The 22,270-nt window shown below is 39.7% G+C and overlaps 1 protein-coding gene across 8 annotated transcripts in view; it reads left to right on the forward strand.

Moving 5' to 3' along the window:
* Positions 1–22,270, forward strand: part of CALD1 (caldesmon 1) — a 176,696-nt gene that overhangs the window by 69,396 nt on the left and 85,030 nt on the right. For 6 of the 8 annotated variants that reach the window (XM_032483393.1, XM_032483399.1, XM_032483392.1 and 3 more), the window contains exon 3: positions 16,273–16,384. In XM_032483393.1, the coding sequence (XP_032339284.1) occupies positions 16,314–16,384 (71 nt within the window). In that variant the 5' untranslated portion in view covers positions 16,273–16,313. Of the gene's footprint in view, positions 1–1,532; positions 1,538–15,448; positions 15,595–16,272; positions 16,385–22,270 lie in introns of those variants that run through there. The other 2 variants (XM_032483394.1, XM_032483395.1) reach the window with 2 other exon arrangements.

The raw sequence follows: 22,270 nt of genomic DNA on the forward strand, positions 1-22,270 counted from the left end.
TAGGAGTTTGTGACATTTTTATTGAAATGCTCATAAGAATCAAAGGTGAGAGACCCAAAGTGATTTACCGTGAAATCAATGGTACTTAAGCCATGGGGCCCCTCACTTGGACAGGCCCCTGCCACACCCCCGCCTAATTTTTTAGGACACAAACAGATAAACTTAAATGATTTCGCTTCATGTCTAAAGCTAATTAAATGAATAAAGCAAAGAAATGGTCAAAGTGTGAAGTGTTGTGATTTTTTTTTAAGGCTCTAGGATGAATTCAGCTGATTTTCTAAAGTGAAACCCACTTACATGAAATAATAAATCAGTTTGCCAAAGCCCAAATGAACATAAACAGGAGATTTATTTTTACTTCATTAATAAACATCAAATATGAGCTCACTCTAACATCAAGAAAGCCAAATCCTCCCGGCAGGAAGCAGCTTCTATAAGGCGCGTTTGTGAAGGAGCACAGAGCCTTCAGGCAATCACGGGATCATTTCATCATCGAAGTTCTTGCCACAAGCTACCTTTTATTATGCATTTACAGGTCTTATGAGACTTAGCATAGTGTTGTGGATAAAAGCGCAGACTCTCGGGATTTGTAGATACTAACTACTGTATATAAAATAGAGAAACAACAAGGTCCTACTGTACAGCACAGGGAACTATATTCAACATCTTATAATGGCCTATAACAAAAAAGAATATGAAAAGGAATATATATGTATAAATGAATCACTATGATGTACACCAGAAATTAACACAACGTTGTAAATCAACTTACTTCAATTAAAAGAAAAAAGATTGGTGGGCTGGGGGGAAGAGCTCAATTCTAGGGCTACACCGCCTGAATGTAACTCCTAGCTCTACCAGTTGCTAGCCCTGTGACCTTGGGCAAATGATTCACCTTCTGTGGGCCTCAGTCTGTCTGTAAAATGGAGACAATAAGGATCGTTGTAAAGATTTAAATCGATATTTATAAAGTTCTCCGTATTGTGCTGGGTACATAGTGTGTGCTATATAACCGTTGGCTAAATAAATAAACTTCTCCAGCTAGAGTGTGCACTAGTATATGAAGTGGGTCTGCCCTTGTAAGTCCTCCTAGTGCCTAGCCTGGCACATGATAGCCATTGAGGGATGACTGTGTAAATCAGGGGTCACAAACTAGCAACTTGAGGCCCACACTGACCTACAAATGTGCTTCCTTTGCCCATTTGCAAAGGTTTTCTTAAAATTTTGAATTTGAATTCTCTTAAGGATGCATTCTCCATTTCCACATAGGCCACTACTCCCCAACTATTTCTCTCTTGGGTCCTTAAAAGCATCTGTGTGTGTCACCCCTGGTGTAAATGAGCGAGCACATAACATGTGAGCAATTTACAGTTTAGGGCAGTTCTACAGCTCACTGAAGGAGGGAGGTGGGGCCAGTAAGCCCCTTCCTCTCCCTGGGGCCCTACCTGCAAACCGTGTTCTGATTAGCCTACCTATTCCTATTTCTATACTAGACGTCACAGAATGGAGAGGAAAGAGATAAGTTGAATGAGTACCTGCATGAAGCAGAAGTGTGCACTGCCTAATGTCAGAAGATCATTTTCATTACGGACTGAGTTAACCAAGGCTAAATCAGTTATGACCAGCTAGGTTATGCTAGGATCAGGAACAACTCAAAATCTCAGTGACCTAAACAACAAAGGTCACTCATGCTTCCTCTCTAATACTGGATAGGCAGGGGTCTCTGGTCCACATCATTGTCATCCTTACTTGGGGACCCAGCTGACAGCTACTATCTGGAAATGTTGCTGGTGACTATGGTAGAAAGAAAGAAATTTTCTGAAGGGTCTCATGTCAACAATTAAATGGTCTGCCCTAGAAGTGGCATGCCACTTCTTCTCACAACTCATTGGCCAGAGCTAATCACTTGGCCCCAGCTGACCACAAGGAGGCCAGCAAGTACAGTTCTGTAAGGTGCCCAGAAGGGTAAAACAGGAACACAGGGCAAGCAGCACTAGCGGCCACTGCTGTGGCATTTTTGGAACTTGGATTCTCAGGCCAGAAGCTTTTCAGTAAGTTCAACTCAGCAGCCATTCCCATGCATCTATAAAAGCAGAGCAAAACACCGGGCGCTGTAAGGGGTTATCAACGGAGAGCGGGCCCTGACACTGAGCAGCTTCACACTCACTCAGGAGAGAGAGAGGTTATGAAACATGTGAACTGCAAAGTCATACAGTCTTGACCATCAAAATGAACAGTGCCAACAATGCTGCAGAACTTGAAAGAGAGGATGTTTCTGGAATAAAGATAGGATTAAGCTGCAGGCTAGAAAAATATATGGGATTTGCAGGAGTGGAGGGCACTTCAGGTTACAGGACAGAGGAAACAGGGACAAAGACCCAGAGGCAGAAATACCAGCTGGATTGTTGCAGGTCTAAGGAGTTGGCCTGGCTGAGAATTGTGTTTGCATGTGAGGGTGGGGTCAGGAGAGGACTCAGGTGTTGGGTCCAGTGGAGCCCTGCCATGGAGGGCCTCCAAGGTCGACAGAGAAACGGGATGGTGCCATGTAGGGGAAGATCATCCATCCTCACTAACCCCATTCAAAACTCAAGCACCTAAACCTCCCGGGCATTAGCTTACCCCCCAGCCAAGAGCTGAGGGTGCCTAACCTGCCCAGACCCACAGGGCAGTCTTTGAATGGAGACAGCAGTAAACGTTGGGTTTATTTGATCATTCATCTTGCTAAGAAAGAATATTCAAGTTCAAGTGAAACAGCCTCTCATTGCTGGGGTCAGTTCAGCCCTTTTGCTATGGAACATCTGGTTTTGAAATTCTGCTGAGACCCTGACTTAAATCTGTTTAACTTAAAAAGCAGCAAGAGAACATCTTGTTTTCATGAATGTCCAGGGGCTGTGTGTCCACAAATTAAAGGTCTGTTTGTGGTATCCAAAGTAGAAAAGCTGGTCGTGAGATGTTCTGCCACTGGAGTAAATTTATTATGGGCTGTTCGTTTCTTGGAATCATGAACCAAAATTTGAAAAAAAACAAAGTGGACCAGCTTCATTTAAATCAGCAAATTTCGGCTTGATGGCGGGTAAGAAACATGCTTTCATTGTCAGTCACTGAGCTGGATGGTTTCTAGAGAAATGCCTTCCACTTTAGCCATGTGAAGTTAATGTCTTAAATTGGATTCTCTGGGTCTATATAAATTCCAGCAGACAGTATCTGACAGATCATTATTTTTACATTAGTTACACAAGATCTGAGGTGGGAGAGAAAGGGTGAGGATAGTTCACCATCCCTCAAACCTGACTAGCTCCTTGCTCTCCACCCTTTTCTGTAGGACAGAGAAGTGGAGACGTTTGATGTATCAGCACCTAGAAGAGCAGTGTCTGGTGCTTAATGGATGTTGATATATATTTAATAAATGCAAACTTCAGTCTCACACATTTATGTTCTTTGTGAATGCATGTCTATATATGTATTAATAGCATTTCTGTTTAAAAAAGCTATTACTTGCCTATGTCTTATTTTAACCCAAAGACAACCATTAGTCATTCCTATAGTTCTCTCAGAGCAGCTTGTGTTTTTCCTTCCTAACCCTCGTCCCAGTTACTATTTCATTTATTTATTGCCTGTCTACACCATCAGACAATAAGCACAGTGAGGACAGGGTAGTTGCTTTCACAACTTATTTGCCACACCAAGCAAATTAGCAAAATATCATTTGCTTCATAAATATTTGTTGAATGTGTTTATTGAAGTTTTCTTTGTGATGGTGGTTGTAGAGCCTTTAACTACTCTTGAATATATATGAATTTAAACACAGTGAAGAAGACATTAGGGTTTATAATGCAGTTGAATGTGCAGGGGCTTTTGTGTGATAACACACTCACAGTGATTTGGCCATACGCTCTCCAGAAGATCATAGTGGGATGGGTTGGCCTATCCACCTCTGTTTTCTTCACTCAGAGTTGTCAGTTCACACCTGCCACATAGCTGGCCAAGAGTCATGTCATAGCACATGGCAATAGTTTAGGATTTTTTGGTCTCTCAAATAGTTAACTCATTCCTGGTGGGATTAAACCTATGACATTAGCCTTATTAGTAATATATATTGATCCAGCAAGCTACCTGGTAAAGGCAATACAAGGATCTACGGTCAAAAAGAAGACGCTTCAGGTCAGGTATCCGATGGGCTTATGGCTTAATGTATACATTCACTTGTCTCATGGTCACTGTAGACTTTCTGATGGTCAACCAAAATACAAGCACTTCAACTTGAGTGGGAACAAAGTGGATTCACTTGCTGTATTTTGCTTTGGCTGCCTGTGTAGACAGGGTTGAAATGGCACTGGCTTGTAAGTGCTAAAGAATCTCAAGAGAAATGCTCAGTCATTTGCAGGAGGTGCAATTCCACAATAGTTTCTTGCTTTGTATACTTGAAAACATTCCCAAAGAAACAAAGTTGGATGCAGAAAAAATAATGGGAGAAAAGAAAAATAATACTCTGAATTCTGAACAATTCTACTTTAATAGGTTGATCTGTCTGCCAGCTGGCCTCAGTGTTGACTACTTGTAATATATACTCTTGGTAGGCCACATGTAGTTCTTGGAACTGTTTATATTAGACTGCAGAAACTTAATTATTCTAAAATTGGCAGAACTCGCTTTGGTTACTTAATACAAAGTTGCTTAGTCATCTTTATACTTGGTGTGGACAGCATTGTTTAAGTGTGAAAAACTGGGAAACACAAATGTGCTCCAAAGAGATTATAGGTCAGGTAGAAGTAAGAAGGTACCGTTGTTTCAAGATGCTTGGCAGGTGGTTGCCACATGTTTTAATTTGACAAGCTAGGTGACTGTTGAGTTGAAGCCCTTGATTATAAGTATTTTTCCCGTTTTCTTTGTGGATTTTGTCAGAAGTCAAAAGCTGCTGCTGCTGCTTCTTAGATCATATTCTAACCCTACATTTTGCAAAGTACAGGTTTCCCAGCAAGAGTATGAGGAACTCTAGAATCAGCTGTCAAAATAGTTTTCTCGTTCTCAGGAACAGACAACGATGTCATTTCAAGCTGGTTGTCACAAAGATCCTTCTTTTGAACCTCTTGGTTTGAACCCTTATCTTACCATACTTGAACTACTGCTTTCCAAATGCAATACAGATTTACAGAGCTTCAGTAAGAAAACAGACTGGCAAAATGACTTTCTTCCGTGTATTTTAGAGTCTGGAGTGGCTCCAGAGGTCTCCAGTTTTTTCAGGAATGCCCATGGCAAGCTCACACTCTTCCTGTGACCTGGGCAGGGGCTCCTAAGAAATATAGTGAGAAAAGATAAAAGTCCTGTAGCCAATGGGTAGTGACACCAGGCCTGGGAGGGTAGGTTCCCAAGAAAACATCCAGAACAGTACCTTATGTTTCTAATTACTGAGCTTGGTTACAGAGTAAAATCAGGCAATGCTTTTTTCAGACTGATGGAAGCATTTAAATCAGCTCTGAATGTCAGTGTTTTCTAATTATGATGGAGAAGTGGCAAGGAATCTCCAAAGACCTTGGAAGTTTGGGACGTTTCAGCTCAACACTGATTCTCTTCTTATTCATCATGTCTTCTTTGTCCTTCTTTTTCTTTGACTGCCCCAGAACAAACTTATTCCCTCAATTTAAAAATGTCTAATACTTCTCTTTCCTAAAACCAGAATGTCTTTCTAAGACAAGTTTCTTCTCCACTAGAAGAAAACAACCACAACTACAAATCACAATGCAAAATAGAGCTTCATAGTGAACCACCATCCACAAGGTTACTAAAAGCTCAACTGGAGATGTAGCCTTTTGATCATGTCTCAGCCAAGTTCGTCTGTTTACCAATTAAATTCAATAATGAGCAATTCCCTGGACTCCATTTCAATTCAACAAGCGTGAATTTAGTGCTAACTATAAGAAAAAATAGTTAAGAAATTTGAGAGATCACAAAAACAAGTAACAACCTCAAGGAGGTTACAGTCTTCTAGGGAAGACTGATATGTACTTGGTAATTAAAATACAAACTCCAATAATATAGCTACCAGAACAAACTCTTATCAATGAGTATATGGTTCAGAGATCCTGTAGTCTCATGCTAGTCTTAAGTAGATGTGCATTATGAGCCATTCCTTACTTGAAGGAGAGTCCAGAAACTCCCAAACTAACAAATGGGTGAAACTACCATCTAAATGATTCATGTGAAAGGAAGGAGGAAGCAGTCTAGGCACTTTTCAATTCATTATTTAACCTCTATGCAGATGTATATGTTTAAATTGCATATCTATTATGTCCAAGGGACATAGTGGATAACGTCCCTTGGTTTGGTTTCAAAGCTTTTCATCTTAGATTATAAACTCCCAGAAGATAGTCTCTAACACGCTTCATAATTCCAGACCCCAATAAAGGCATATGATGATCATGATGAATAGAAGTTGAGTAATTCACTAGGGAATAATTAGATCAATAATAGCATTTCCTTCATGTACAAAAATGTTGCCAATGACACAGTACCTCTAGGACATACCTTTGAATCATTCCCAGCAGTTTGTAAATGGATTTGCATCTTGCCATCTAAACTATGTCTAATGTCTTGTATTAGCAGGATGTCTGGCTAAGGCTCTGGCTCTTGTTGTCCATCACTGAATTGGAAATATTAGTTGAAAAACCAATCCCAAAAAGCAGACTCATGGGTTGCTGATATTTTTATAGCTGAATGGACCAGAAAGGCCAGAGGGTCATGCACAAGTAAAAATACTGCTATGTAAAATAGGATGACCTCTGTACCATGTTTATAATTGGTGAAGATCGATGGCCTCTGATCTTTTGTTCCAAATAAGCCACTCTTAGGCTTTGTTGTGTGGTTTGAAGTGCAATCTCTCTTCAGTATCTCAGCTTGTTTTGCATTCACTGAGCATTTATTTCACTTTCTCAGGAGCAAGTGTGCTCAGTCACAGTGAAACTACAGATCCAAGAGACCTGAAGGAGAACAAAGAGGCTACTCATGAGGGGATTAAAAGAGCACATCCGTGCTCTAAGAGGCTGACCTGCACCAAACTCCACATGTTATTCCACCTTCTCTGGAAGACTGTGAGGTCTTTGAAGACAGAGCCTGTGTCTTAACATCTTCATGTCTCTGAACCGCATAACATCACTTCACACAGCATAATCATTTTGTATCAGGAGCTGGAAGGCCTTAGAGCAGGACTGTCCACTAGAGCATTCTGTGATGACAAAAATGTTCTCTGCAGTCTTACATGGAAGCCACTAGACACATGTGGCCACAGAGCACTTGAAATGGGTCTAGTGAAGAGAAGGCACTGAATTTCTAATTTTATTTGATTTTGATTAAATTTAAATTGTCTCATGTGACTAGTGACAACTATATCAGACAGCACAGCCTTAGAATCTCAAAAGTATCTTTACACTACAGCCCTAACAGATGGCCATTTCACCTCCACCTGACTATTTCCAGTAAGAGGGGTTCACATTTCCTCAGCATCCCTACCCATTCTTGGATAGTTCTAGAGGGGCCAGGACCCCACCCTCACCACATCAGATGTAGCTTCTGCTGTCAGGCATGCATTTGAAAAGCACATTTATGCTTTTGCTTTTTTTTAAGCTAAGCTGTGCATTTGTTTTCTCAAAAGGACACAGATTGGTGGAGAATTTCCATCTTTGCCATGGGGTTCACCTCCACGGTTCTCACTGCCTTTTGCTCTAGAGAGCAGAGGGGACCACATGCCTGTTCTGATCTGATATGTTCCGTTCTGTGTCTTTCCGTCTAACTCTCTTGGAGTTTGCCGAGGAAAAGTATTTCCAACTCTTGAAAAGGAATTGCGTTCCAAATTTTCATTTCTCTTGCTCTTCTAAGAAAACTTTTCAGGTTGATTGAGAGATTAGTCTGAATACCAATCCTGGTTTTCCACTGACTGGCTGTGGTTAAGGAGCTGATACCAAAGTCCTATTTGTTTCAGTCTCCTTTCTTTAAACAGAAGTGAATCTATTTTTCTTTCTTGGGAGTATCAAACAATGATAGCCATGAGGTTTTGAACAACATAAAATTCTCCAAATGAGGTGGTAACATTAGGAGATGAGACATAAAACCCCTAAGTGTGTGGTCTTCCCCAGTGTGGAAGCAAGTGTAGACAAGGCCATCCCTTCACAAATCTAACACAGCCAGTGTCCACTGCTCTTAAGTGGAAGAAAGGCCAAACAGACATTGATTTCTGTAACATTTAGTCTGTCTGTTCTCCTGCTTTGCAAATGGAGAAATACAAATAGAGAAAAAGTAATGATAAAAGTCTGAGCAGGGAAGGAAAGAAGAAGCAGGTCATAACCTGTTAGCCTGCTCTTCAGTAAGGGCCTTGTGTTCTGGATTCCACTGATGGGAGAAAAGAAATGACTTGAGAAGGCAGAGATTCCCAGGTTAACCTCATTCATTCCTGTTTCCATGTTGCTAGTCTTGACATATGTCTCAGTGATTTTTTTTCTTTAAAGTAGCACAGATTTTTGAAACAAAGTGGTGAAGATTGAGCTAAAGTTAAGTCCAAACCGTATGTTACAATCCATGTGTTTATTTGGGTTTTGAGTCCCAAATGAACCATTTAGTTGAGAAAAAGAGCAAAGCAGGTTGATAAATTGATTTTTTTTTAAAGGACAAAAGTTCATTTTCTACAGTCAGAAAGAAAACACTGCCAGATTTACTGTGTAACTACTGCAAAGGTGGGTTTATATAACTTTTGAGATTCATATATAGTCTATTACCAAGGTCTTTAATTCACTTTGTAAACACTAATCAGTCAGTAAAGTACAGAGATGAATCAGCTTGAGTTACATTTTCCATACTCAGAATGATAAAATCCAGAATAAAATTCCAAAGGTTCAAATCAATTCCTGAGTGACCGCTATGTCCCAATAGTGAAAAGGTTTTTTATTTTAAAAGACTATCTATTCTTAAGTGGCCTTAAGAAGGAAAGCATGTGGAAAGTAAAATATCAACGAAATATTTACATACTGGTTCGAACAACTGATGAGCTGTGGCAAGGCAATACATTATTAATTACAAAATGAATGATGGATACTCAAGGAGTGAGATATCACTTCCAAACTAGAGTCTTTAGGAAAGGTATCATGAAGGAAGTGAAATCTGAGCCACAAATTCGTGACTGAATAGAATATAGACAGTGAAGAGGACAGGGGATTTCATTCCAGGTGGATGGAGCAGTATGAATGAAAGAGCAGAGGTAGAAAATTATATGACACATTTGAGAGGTAATAAAATATTTTATCTAGGATGCCATGGGATGATCAACTTGAGAGGAAGGTTAATGCTTCCTAAATCAGAAAATTAGAAGAGAATGCACATAAGTATCAAAACATTCAGATCTGGAAAGAAGGAAACGTGTACATGTCATGTTTGATGCACCCATCTTTGCTGGATTGGAGAGCAGTAACAGAACCGTAGTATTATATGGAGTAGGATGAAACCCCCGACCGTTTCATCCTACAGACAAGAAAAGCTCAGAGAGGGTCATCTCAAATCTCCTGAGTCCGCCAAGGATTTGTGGAGGAGGGCAAATGAAGGATTGAAGTGAGAGAAGACAATTTGAAGAGCAGAGGTGGGGAATCTGCTGGAGTGTCTTATACCCAGAAGTCACCTGGTACCTATAGGCTGAAGAGAGGCATCACTGAAGTGCAGTGATGACCCAACTGAAATTAGCACAAACCTTTAGGTTAGACAACATGGTTCTTGACTTTCTCCCACAAAGCCCTGAATCTCAAGAACAAAAAGCAGAGAGCAAATGATGAGTGGGATCCAAGGTCAAAGATGGGTATGATAATCTGGTATAAGTTTTAAAAAGCAAGAAAGTCTGAAATATAAGTTCCAGGAGGGCAGAGACCTTTTCAGCCTTCTTCACTGTTGTGTCAACAGTGCCTAGAACAGAACCTAGCACATAGTAAATGCTCAGTAAATGTCCATTGAAGATTGGTGGTATAAATGTTTTTGTGGGGCTTTGTCGAAGTAGTTGGACCATGTAATTTGACAGTGGGTATATAATGATGACAGGGATCTAAGAACAGTTACTAGTGTTAAAAGACTACGGTTCCTTGCAATAACAGAGAAATACTTATGTTGGAGATGAGGGCACAGTGGATTAGAGGAGGAAGGTATGTAATGAGGAAGGGGCGATACAAGAGAAGAAATGCCAACATTTCAGAGAAAAGCATGCAGTGATGCTGTCCGGGATATGACCATCCTAGTTTAAGAATCTTAAAAAAAAGTCACAATAAAATTAATAGTCACTTACTAAATATTTGCAAGGTTTAACTTAATTGAGATCTCCCAGATATGATAATTCTCTGAATTAAACCAAAAGGGCTTGAAATTGAAGAGGCATGGGTAATTTTTAAGATAACTTCTTAACCAAATTTAAATGATCCAATGAATTAAACTGGAGATCACTCACAGTAGTCTTCGCAGAATTTCTCTGGGAAGCACTCTTACTTGTTTCCTGAAAAGGAAAACAATTCCTGGAGGGAAAGAGTGGGTTAGTCCAAGAACATTACAGTGGTAAAAAGCCACACTTTGACATTCTGTAAAACGGGTTATAATAGCAACCTCGCAGGTTTATTATGTAGATAAAATACGAGTACATATTTTTAAATGGCCCAGCAGACCTATCAAGCTATGAAATGACATGGAAAAAACTTAAATACATATACTAAGTGAAAGAAGCCAGTCTGAAAAGACTGTACGGAATATGGACTATGATTCCAACTACACAACATCTGGAAAAGGCAAAGCTATAGAAACAGTAGGAAAAAAAAAAAAAAAAGTTGCCAGGGTTTGGATTAGGGGAGGGAAGGAAGGATGAACAGATGGAGAACAGGGGCTGTTGAGGACAGTGAAACTATTCTGTCTGATACTGTAATGGTTTAATGGCTTAATGACATTAAGCATTTGGCAAAACCCGTAGAATGTACAACACAAAGTGTGAATCTTCATGTAATCCAAGGACTTGAATTAATAATAATGTGTGAATATTAGCTCATTAATTGTAACAAATGTACCACTGGAAAATTTTAATAATAGGCTGTGTTTGTTTGCTAGGGCTGCAAAACTGGGTGGCTTAGAACAGAAACGTAATATCTCACGGTTCCAAAGACTAGAAATCAAAGTGTCATCAGGGCCATGGCCCTCTGAAGACCCTAAGGAAGGGTCTGTTCAACAACTCTCCCCCAGCTTCTGGTAGCTTCAGGTGCTCCTTCCCCTTCCTCTCCTCATGGCATTCTCCCTGTGTTTTCACATTGTCTTCCCTTTGTGTATATATCTGTCTCTGTGTCCACATTTCCCCTTCTTATACGGACCTACTGGATTAGGGCCATCCTAATAACCTCATCTTAACTTGACTACGTGTGCAAAGACCCTACTTCTAAGTAAGGTAACATTCTGAGGTTCTGTGGGTCAGGACTTCAACATACCTTTCGGCGGGGGGTGCACAGTGCAGTGCAGTAGAAGAAACTGTGCACAGGGATGAAGGAGGGGGAATATGTGGATACTCTACTTTCTGTTCAATTTTTCCTTAAAAGTGAAGCTGCTCTAAGAAATAAAGCCCACTAATTTTTTTAAAAAGGTAAAAGATACTACCCAGCACATAGCATCTTCAGTTATCGTTGGTTACTTTTGGAAGTTGCATTACCTATTCAGTGTCCCTGACAAATAGATTTTATTCTTGATGCATTCCAAGACCAATATAAGCACTGCCCCCAAATCCCAAGAACTTTCCCCCTCCCATTCACCATTCAGGTTATGATATTTTGGAGGTAGATAAGGTTTAGCTTTCTTTCCAAGGTTCTCCCCCTAATAACAAGAGTACTGGTCTGCTTGCCACCACCTCCTGCCTTGACTGTATTTACACCTGTGAGTAGGTGGACATGCACACATATGTGCACATACACACATGCACACACACGCACACACACATACACATCTAGGATGGCTTCTTACCTGCCATCAACCCAAATAAAAGCTGAAACAGAGTGGTTCTCCTTATAAAGCTGCCACAGGAAATATCTATAGTGAGGGCCACATGCCCGTAAAGGGAAAAAAAAGCATTGTGAACATAACACATAGTAATAATTAGCATTCTTGATTGAAAGATGCATATCAGAAATTAAACTTAATTTTTTTAAGTTTTATTGAGTAATAGTCAGTTAAACTTAATTTTTTTATTGAGTTATAGTCAGTTTACAATGTTGTGTCAATTTCCAGTGTAGAGCACAACTTTTCAGTTATACATGACCATACATATATTGATTGTCACATTCTTTTTCACTGTGAGCTGCCACAAGATCTTGTATATATTTCCCTGTGCTATACAGTATAATCTTATTTATCTATTCTATATATACCTGTCAGTATCTACAAATTTCAAACTCCCAGTCTGTCCCTTCCCACCCCCCTCCCCATGGCAACCACAAGTTTGTAATCTATGTCTATGAGTCTGTTTCTGTTTTGTATTTATATTCATTTGTCTTTTTCTTTCTTTCTTTATTCTTCTTTTTTTTTTTTAAGATTCCACATAAGAGCAATCTCATATGGTATTTTTCTTTCTTTTTCTGGCTTACTTCACTTAGAATGACATTTTCCAGGGACATCCATGTTGTTGCAAATAGCATTATGTTGTCATTTTTATGGCTGAATACTATTCCATTATATAAATATACCACATCTTCTTTATCCAGTCATCTGTCAATGGACATTTAGGCTGTTTCCATGTCTTGGCTATTGTAAATAGTGCTGCTATGAACATTGGGGTGCATGTGTCTTTTTGAAATAGGGTTCCTTCTGGATATATGCCCAGGAGTGGAATTCCTGGGTCACATGGTAAGTCTATTCCTAGTCTTTTGAGGAATCTCCATACTGTTTTCCACAGTGGCTGCATTTTTTTAAGGAAAAAGAATTTTTTTTTAAGGAAAAAGAATCCTAGATTGGATTTAATAGACTTTCATTCCCAATATAGGGAGGGAAATGGAGAAGAAAAGAAAGTGGTGGAGAATGAGACAAATAAAAAAAGAAGTGGTGGAAGAAATACTGATAAATATCCTCTCTCCTCACAAAAAGAAGTTGAGAGAGGAAAGCAGTGAGAAGGAAAGGGAAGTGGGGAAGCTTCAGGATGTCCTGGCGTGGTGGGTGGTGGTGAGACACAGGGCCACAGGCGTGGTATGTCATTACCAAAAGGAAGGGCAGCATGTTAAGTGATCGAAATGTCTGACATCGACTTATAACTGAATTGCAGCAGCATAGGTGTGCCCTGCTTCAAGAAAATGTGGGGTTTGAGAACCTATATTGAAAAGACAGGTATATCAGTAGGTGATGATTCATGCAAAAGGAGTCACATCAGAGTTTTTTTGATAGCATGACTACAAAAACCCCAGTACAAAAATCTAGATTTTCATAAAACTTTGCGAGAACCCATCTGCCACGTTTGTTGATACATACCTCCCTTTGCCTGCATTTCTCTTTCAGGCTACTCTGTGCACTGTGACACTCTCGAGCTCCACTGTTTACAGAAGCTCTCTACCTTGACATTTCATCACTTCGTTGGTTGCGAGTTTGTTTCCGATCCAGTGTTACTGGAAGGAATTCAGCATGGACTGGGGGGTCGGGGAGGAAATGAAAGATTACTTGCTGGGGACATGGAAGCTGCTGCTCCCAAAAGAGGGGAAAATCGCTTACAGTTCTCCCCAGACATGGCTCTCTTCCCTCAGGAACAGTGCCAGGGAGGTCCTGAGAAGCTCTTTGATATAAGGGTCTGAGGATTAAGGAAGACTTCCAGCCCCATCCTGGTGTGAGATCAACAGAGAGCCATTTTCACAAGCATACACACCTTCCCCCCCACACACAGCACGCACACCCCGATGGAAAGTCCTACCACACCGGACACAGATGTGCTTTCTCTCTTCCCTTGGACATACCCACCACTACATGTCCACCAAGCATAACCTAGAAAAGCATCATCTGTGTAGCTGTATCATATAGTGCTTGCTTGCTCTCCCTCTTGGTGCCTCACATACACACTCAGCAGCGCTCCAGTGAGTAAATAACTGGTTAGGTAGAGTTTCCCTACGGTTGGGGTTAAAAAAAAAAAAAAGCAATAAAAGGTGAGGAGTAGGAGGAGGGAATGGGTAGGGGAAAAGAATTTGCGTGGGTAGAGCCGGTAAGGATGGCCAGCCACAGTGACCACACGATGTGAGTCAGTTTCACTTCCCCGTGAGTGCTCCAAGATGCTGCTGGGCTCTGCCAGCCACGTGCATCTTCAGCCTGCTCATTGGCACCTGCACCAGAGGTACAGGCGGAGAAACACAGCTGCCACTGCTCCTAAGCAGCCAGCAGGACTCCTCAGTGGAACGAGGTTGGAGAGAGACCCAGAGGCGTAGAGGATGCTCTTCAAGCTGCTTGGATAAATTAAGAAAAGTGAAATTGTTTGCTCACAGACAGACTTTCTCCCATTTCTGTTTGCTGTTGCTATAGTTATTCAAGAAGTGGTTTATATACAACAAAAGACTTTACGAAGAAAGGAACGAGAAGCGTTTGCTCTCACTGCACCCGGCATTCAAGTCACCGAGGTTTGGTCTCACTGCCCACAGGACTGTCCTCACGCATCCTGTACTGTGCTCAGAAAAGAAGCCCACGCCAGGGAGACAGACGCTTGGACGGCCTCTCAGGGGACCCTCGAATCATTTTTTTTTTTTTATTTCTGATAACTATCAGACCAGACTGGAAAATATTTTAGAAAAGTCATGGTTGATGAAATAACTTTTAAAAAGGAAAACCAATTCTTTTCCTTCATAACTAGCAAAGTACTTGGAAAGTACTTTTTGAAAGAGTAAGATAGAAAACACCTTAAAATTTAAAAAAAAAAAAAACCAACACCAAAATTTGAATTTCTAAAGGATTTCTAAGCAGTATAAATAATACCCGAGGGAGTAAGAAAGGGGGAAAAATCCGAACGTTATACAGTTTTGTTTTGGTTGGCTGAGATTTTATTTTTGTTTTTGTGGATTTTTAAAGGGAGAAAATGCTTGAAAAATAAAAATCATCTGAAAATGTATTTAAGAAAGTTTCTGAACCTGACTTCAAAGTCTGAGTTTTGCTTTTCACTCTGTCACACAAAGATGCCATTAGGGGATGGCTTCAGGTTTTGCACGTCTCCCTATTTTCTTACGCAGGGCAAATGGCTCGTCTCATGTGCACAGAAAGGGCTGGAAAATATTTTGTGTGATCTGAGCGCAGCAGAGAGTCTAGGATTCCAGAGGAAGTGGAGGCCTCCCGCTCCACACAGGAAACAATCTTCAAGCAGGCCTTAAATGCCAGATTCCAGGCCGAGTTTAACTAACCACTGACAGCTCTGTAAACAAAGCGAGGACAAAAAGAGCCCGCTTCCCCTTTTCTGGTAGTCATTTTGGGTTTGGGGGCTGCAGGGGAATTCTGGAATACTTGACTCCATGGCACAGAAACACAGGAAAAGCGGGCTCCTCAGTTGAAGAGCTGGAAAGGGAAGATCTTTCTGGGATTAAAACCATCACGGAGGAGGTAGGAAAGGATAAAATGGTTGGGTTATGAAGAGCCGGGACTTTTGAGCTCTGAAAACAGCTTGATCATGTGTAAATGCTTTTTAAAATGCTGCTGCCTTATGTTTATTCACAGTATTATTGCTATGGCCTTTATTATCATTCTGATATTAATATTGTCCTAGGATATGCAAATTATGCCTGGACACTTGTATTATTTTATTTCTCTCTTTTACTTGTACTTTTAGTCCCTACACGTTCCTTTTTTTTGCCACTTTTCTTTTTTTCACTCTTGTTCTCTTTTCCTCTTTCTTTGTTCACTTTTTCATAACTTTTGTCTGTAGTTCAGCAAGTTACAAAGAACAAAATTGTTCAGTAGCTCTCAGGTGAACCCACCAGTATTTCAGGTCTTCAGATCTCTGTCTCTTGAGGCCTTTTTTTTAAACTGTGGAAACTGTGGTCCTGGGATTTTACTTATTTTGTTGCTAATAGTTTCATGAATGAGTATATTTTACACATAAAGGACTCAGCGTGGCTTGGGAATCAGAAATTGATCACTGACTGCCTCACTCATCCTCTAAGGTGTTTCTTAAGAGTAAAGAAAAAGGAGGGGATGAAAAAAAGGTGGGGGGCTGAAGCCATTCACAGGAGAGAATCCTCTGACTCATCTATGCCATCAATTCTACCTCCTCCCCTTTAGATCCAGGCATTACCTGGTCTCCCTGAACCTGAACCCACACCATGGATGATTTTGAACGTCGCAGAGAACTTAGGAGGCAAAAGCGGGAAGAGATGCGCCTGGAAGCAGAAAGGTAAGGATCTAGGTTGGAAAGTATCTCTATTCTGTTTTCTACGTCAGTCTCAGACCTCGGAGATCATCAGCCTGAAGGTCAAATGTATTGCACACTAAGCTGTTTGCAAAAGCAGTTATGGAAAATTTTCCTAGTTGTCAGGATTCTAAATTCTGCACAAACAAACATCAAGAGAAAGAGAGACTGGAGAAGAATCAAATAGTTGCATTTAATCAGTGTCTTTCATATTAGAATTTTTGAATGACAAAGGCAATGTTGTGGATAAAAGTTTTAAGAGCACTTATAATACTGAAATGACAAAAAAAAAAAAAAAAGACAAATATTGAATGTTGAAACCATTTAGGAAATGGAAGTCTTCAGTCCAAAAGAATAAAGGCAATAAGACCCAGATGGACCTGGAGACAAATTTTATTCTTATTAGGAAAGTAGTCAAATTCAGTAATTCACATATTATGGATTAAGAGCCAGTAGAGTATGTTTCTGTGGAGATTCTGAGTCTAGTTGGAAGCTGTTATGTTGTGTGAGGCCTCTGTTGTGGCAACTTTCAAGGACAGGTTGGGGAAATAAAGCAATGACATGTGAGGCATGGGGTAAACATGCACATTTTAAAGTTTTAGGCCTCACAGCAAAGGATAGTGGCATTTAATGTGACTTAAATCAGATGTTCTTTTGAGAAAACAGAATAGGCAGTCACAGAAAGAAAAATGTTAGACAATGATCTTAAAATGAAATCAACTTTGCCTCATAGTAATTCCAAAGCAGAAAGGAAAAGATGGGAATAAGATGATCCCTTAGTGATTCTGTAGTAGGAAAGTAGAAACTTAAACACTTTTTTAAAAAGCCTTTGGAGCCACAGGATCTACTTATTTGTATGGAGAATTCCAAAGAAGGTAAAATTACTTCCTTTGATTAAGTTGGTCAGAGTAGGCTGCCATTCATGGCCCCTGGTAGCATGAATGGTACCTGGGCTCTGCAGATTCAAATCCCACCTCTGCCACTGTTGAGCTTTGTGTCCATGAGCAAGTGACTTCTCTCCAAGCCGCAGCTGCCTTATTTTATAAAATAGGCATAATATCTACATAGCTTCTGTGGTTGTTGTGGAGATTATTGCACTTCATAAATGACCTTGCCTAGCACCTGGCACATAGATGGTGTGTTACTGTCCCTTTTTAAACCATTATCATTAGCTAAACAAGTAAGAAACAATATGGCAATCCAGCCAGAAGTAAAAATTAATGCCAAGAAAAGGAAAGGGAGTTATCATCCTGTGATGAAACCAGTCAGGAAAAGCTCCCTGGAAGTGGTGAGCCGTGGAGGAAGCAGTGATGGTGATGACAAGTAAAAAGGGAGCCATGTAAATGAGGGAGTGACATCTGCAAAAGCTCAGAGGTGGAAATAGGAACCCTGGCGGAAGAAACCTGTTGAGTGCTTGGGGATAAATGAGTGGGACTTGCACATCTTGGGTGTTTCTATTTCACATAAAAGGCAATAAACAAAGACTTAGCAGAGGAGCTATGTGTGATGAAAATAAGTTGAAGAATGTTATCCACAGTGGGCTAGAGAAAGGGGATACTGGAAGAGTGAGTATGGAACATGCAGTAATGAGGACCGAATCAGGGCGATGAATATGGAAATGAAGGTCAAATTGGAGTCTTTAGAGGGAGAATTAGCAAATCTTTCAGGAGAGGGAGAAACTCAAAAGAATTTAACTTCTGAAGAGCTGGAAGGAGGGTCTCAGCATTGTCCCAGTGGGGAAACTGAGAAGTATTCCATTCTTAGGTGGGCATTGGGAGAGTGTTTACTTTCAGGTAGAAATCACGTCCAAATGGAGTTTTCCCCCAGGCATTGAGAAACAGAAATTCTCAATCTTTGTTCAGAAGGGGAGAGAAAATATTATTAGAAAAATCAGTTTGAACACACTCAGGATGGCAGTGGTAGCACAAAAGCAGAAAGTGGAGGGTGGTGATGGGGACATGGAAGCAAGTGTAGAGAGAGTGAGAGGTCATGAGGACATAATTGAAACCATGAAAGGAGACAGAAAAGTCAGGGGTGGGGGAGAACCAGGGAAAGTATGTGCATCCACGTAGTGTCCAGGCCCTTTGGAGCATACATCTTATCCTTTCCAGTGATGTGTTATGTGTCCTTGGGTTCTCCTGAAAGCCTACAAAATATCTGCACCCAATAAATGTTTATTAAGCCTCGTGTAAGTTTGTGTGTCTGTACTAGAAACAGGGAAAAGGTGGGGAAATATAAATAATACACAAGGTTGCTGCCTTTATATCCCTCATGGTGGGCTAGGAAACCAGAGTGTAGCAGGGTCAGAAAACAGATGGAGCCAGAGTGTGGGGAGAGGCCTAAAGGAATTGGACTTGAGGGACTCAGGACTGGGGACAGGAAACTGGGCATCAGGCTCGATCAGTATCTTCAGCTTCTTCATTTTCTCTGTGAATTGGAAGACAGGGATAATAGAGCTAACTTGCTGTGGTTACAACAATACTCTAATTACAGTGAATAAACTAGGTTCCTTTATTTATTTAAAATTTAAAAATTTTATATACAATTTTTAAAGATTACTTTCCATTTAGTTATTACAAATACTGGCTCTATTCTCTGTGTTGTACAGTACCTACTTGACCCTATCTTGCACCCAATAGTTTGTACGTACCACTCTCCCACCCCTATACTGGCCCCCACATACACACTGGTAACCACTAGTTTGTTCTCTATATCTGTGTGTCTGCTTCTTTTTGGTTGTATTCACTAGTTTGTTGTATTTTTTTAGATTCCACATATAAGTGATATCATACAGTATTTGTCTTTCTCTGATTTATTTCACTTAGCATAATGCTAAACTAGGCTCCTTCAGAACTAGAATTTTACTGAGTAATTTTCCACGTATCTACATGGTTCATTCCTTCCAGTTTTTTGTTTTGTGTGAAAGGATATGTCTTCCTTTAATGTCAATCTTAAGAGAAATGTACCCAGTGAAGCTTAGTTAGTTACCCTTAATAACCTAAAATAAATTCACACAAATTTAAACTACCTTTGTTTAACTTACATTTCTGTCCGTATTAATTCTTAGTTCTTTGGGGATATTATATTCCATCTGATTCTCCTCTTTCTTTCTTTCTTTCTTTCTTTCTTTCTTTCTTTCTTTCTTTCTTTCTTTCTTTCTTTCCTTGTCTTCCTTTCTTCTCTTTCTTTCTTTTTTGGAGAAATACTTAAGTACTTCCTTACATTTGTACTATGCTTACCTTTTCATGTTTCAAGGTGAACCTTTCTGTTCTTTTATTCTGGAATTTGTTAACTAAGTCCATGTTCACCCATTAGGATTTTGTAAAATCTGATCATTTATGGGAATAATGAAGGTCAGCTAGCTTTCATGGGAAATTTCAGGGTGTGTACAGGAAACAGATGTCCAGAACCAGGGATAAAGGGCCATCTAAAATCATGGTTTTGATCTGAAGATAAAGGGCATATAAGACCCTGAGTAAATCCCTCTTCCTTTAGCTTTAGAACTTGGCTTCCTCATCTGTGACAGGAGTGGGGTTGGTAATTTTTATTTTCCTTTTGCTTTTGGTATTGTCTATTTTTTCTAAAGTGACCATATATTACTTTATTAAAAACAAATAAAACAATGAGGCAGTTTTCCATTTTGAAAAATGAGATTCTGTGGCCTTATGCCTTATACCTGGGGCCTGACTGGAGAAAATCTAACTCTCTTTTGGATTTAAGGAACTAAAATAAAGATCTCAACCTTGATCTGGAGTGGCCCCACAGCTCAGAGCTGCAGGTTCATTCATTCATTCACTCATTCAACAAATTTTTACTGGGCTTCTCCTCTGCTTCAAGCTTTATTTGGGGCACTGAAGATAGACCAACAGAACAACAGAGTTGGGAAGAGTGTGCTTAATGCTTTTTGACCTGTAGAAAACCAAGCAATGATCAAGAAACTACATTTGTACATCCTCAAACATAATATGTAGTCTGATACTCACTGATGATTTTTAAAGATGACTTCTGCCCTCTGTACACTATGTACCCCTGTGGACAGTGTAGGGGAAATGGTAACACAGAGAAGACACTATTGACTTTTCCACTGCTTACTCACAAAGCCTTTCCAAATAAAAAAAATACCCTGTTATTTTAATTAGTTGTTATTGAGTTTGATGAGCAGGTGCTTTTTGACTTTGTAATCATACGTAATTTAAAACTTGTACTGTCACCAGATGTTATAACCACAAATTAAAATAAGCCAGATTCGTCCACATTTTATTCCTCAGAAATAGCTCTTTTGAAAAGATTATTTAAAAAGCTAACTATACACTTTGTGCCACGCTGGCTCTCCTGGGTTTGGGACTGACAGTTACTCATGGCATTATAGCCTGAGACTCTCACGCATACACCACCTCATTCTGGGGGCTGCAGTTCAGTCCATTTCAAATCATCTAGCTTTCCATAGCCCAGACTGTGAACCTAGTTAAATCAAAAATATACCTTCCCTTCTTTGTCCTGCCCCTTACCCTGTGCATCTTTTTGCTGTTCACCTTGTCCTTGTCCTGTGTTTGGCTTTCACTCTGAGTCCTTAAGGTGAGGTCTTTAGGTTTGGTCAAAGGAGATACTTTATTTAGTCATCAAAAAAAAATGTATTGAACATCTGTAAAGCACAAGATATTAAACTGAACCACAGGGATGGGTTCTCACCAGTCCAGGCAGTGTCCTGGTAGTCATGAAATTCATATCATAGATGAATTAGAAACTTTACAGCCAATTTGACCAAAAGGGGAAGAAAAAAATTTGGCAGGCAGGATGGATTGAGTAGGTTATCACTGAAAATCCTAAATGCATTTTTTCTAAGCAAAAGATACTATTTGTATACCTCTTAAATTGTATTTTTGAATCAATTACCTATTTGAACAAACAATTTATTTTGCTATGTATTATACTTTACCTATCTCATGGGAATAAAAAATGAATAGGTATATTCTGCTTCCCTTCCTGTTTCTGTCTTTTATTTCATTCCCTCTCCATCTTTGTTCCTGTATTTCTCAATGCACCTTAATGTGTTTTCCTTGGGTCCATGTGCATCTTCACCAATTCTTGGTCCACTTGTTTCCATTCCAGTCTCCTCCTAATCCATCGACTCTGGATTATGCATACATGTGCTTTTGTATCATTAGGGAATACAACATTTTCAAAAGTGAAAATGTAGGGAAAGGGGATACATTTTCAAAGAGGTCAAATCCAGCTCTCTTCTTATTCAACAAGTATAAAAAAAATGCTAGACCTTTTATGTGTATCTGGCAAAAATGGACTGACAACAGCACCAGTAATAGGTATGTCTGAATAGAACATATGTTCTCTCTAAATGAAGAGACATATTATTGGGAGACAGCAGAGCTTAGCAGTTAAGGGCATGGGCTTTAGCATTAGGCAGCTGTGCTGTCAAATCCAAGGTCTCCCACTTATTAACTACATAACCTTACAAATTGGTCATTCTTTCTAACCTTCTGTTTCCTCATCTGTAAAATGGAGAAATAATAGTATCTACCTCATAGGGTTTTTGTGGGGATATAAAGACATAACACATGAAAGTATTAACACAGTACTAATCATCTAGTGTTTATTAGATAATTATTTATTATTCATTGAATTATTATTTTTATTTATTGACAATTATTCAGTAAGCCTCCCTATTAATTGTTACATCTTACTTGATTCTCTGTAACATACAAAGAATTGAAGATACATTTTATATTTGCCAAAAAACAAAACAAAATAAAAAATAGGAAGGTTTTCTTTCTACACTTATCAGAAGATACAAGAGCCACAGGAAGATGAAGAGCAGGAATTTGGTGTTGAGTGAAGAATTGTGAGGACGTGATT

The sequence above is a fragment of the Camelus ferus genome, chromosome 7, assembly GCF_009834535.1.
Source record: "Camelus ferus isolate YT-003-E chromosome 7, BCGSAC_Cfer_1.0, whole genome shotgun sequence".
Lineage (NCBI taxonomy): Eukaryota > Metazoa > Chordata > Mammalia > Artiodactyla > Camelidae > Camelus > Camelus ferus.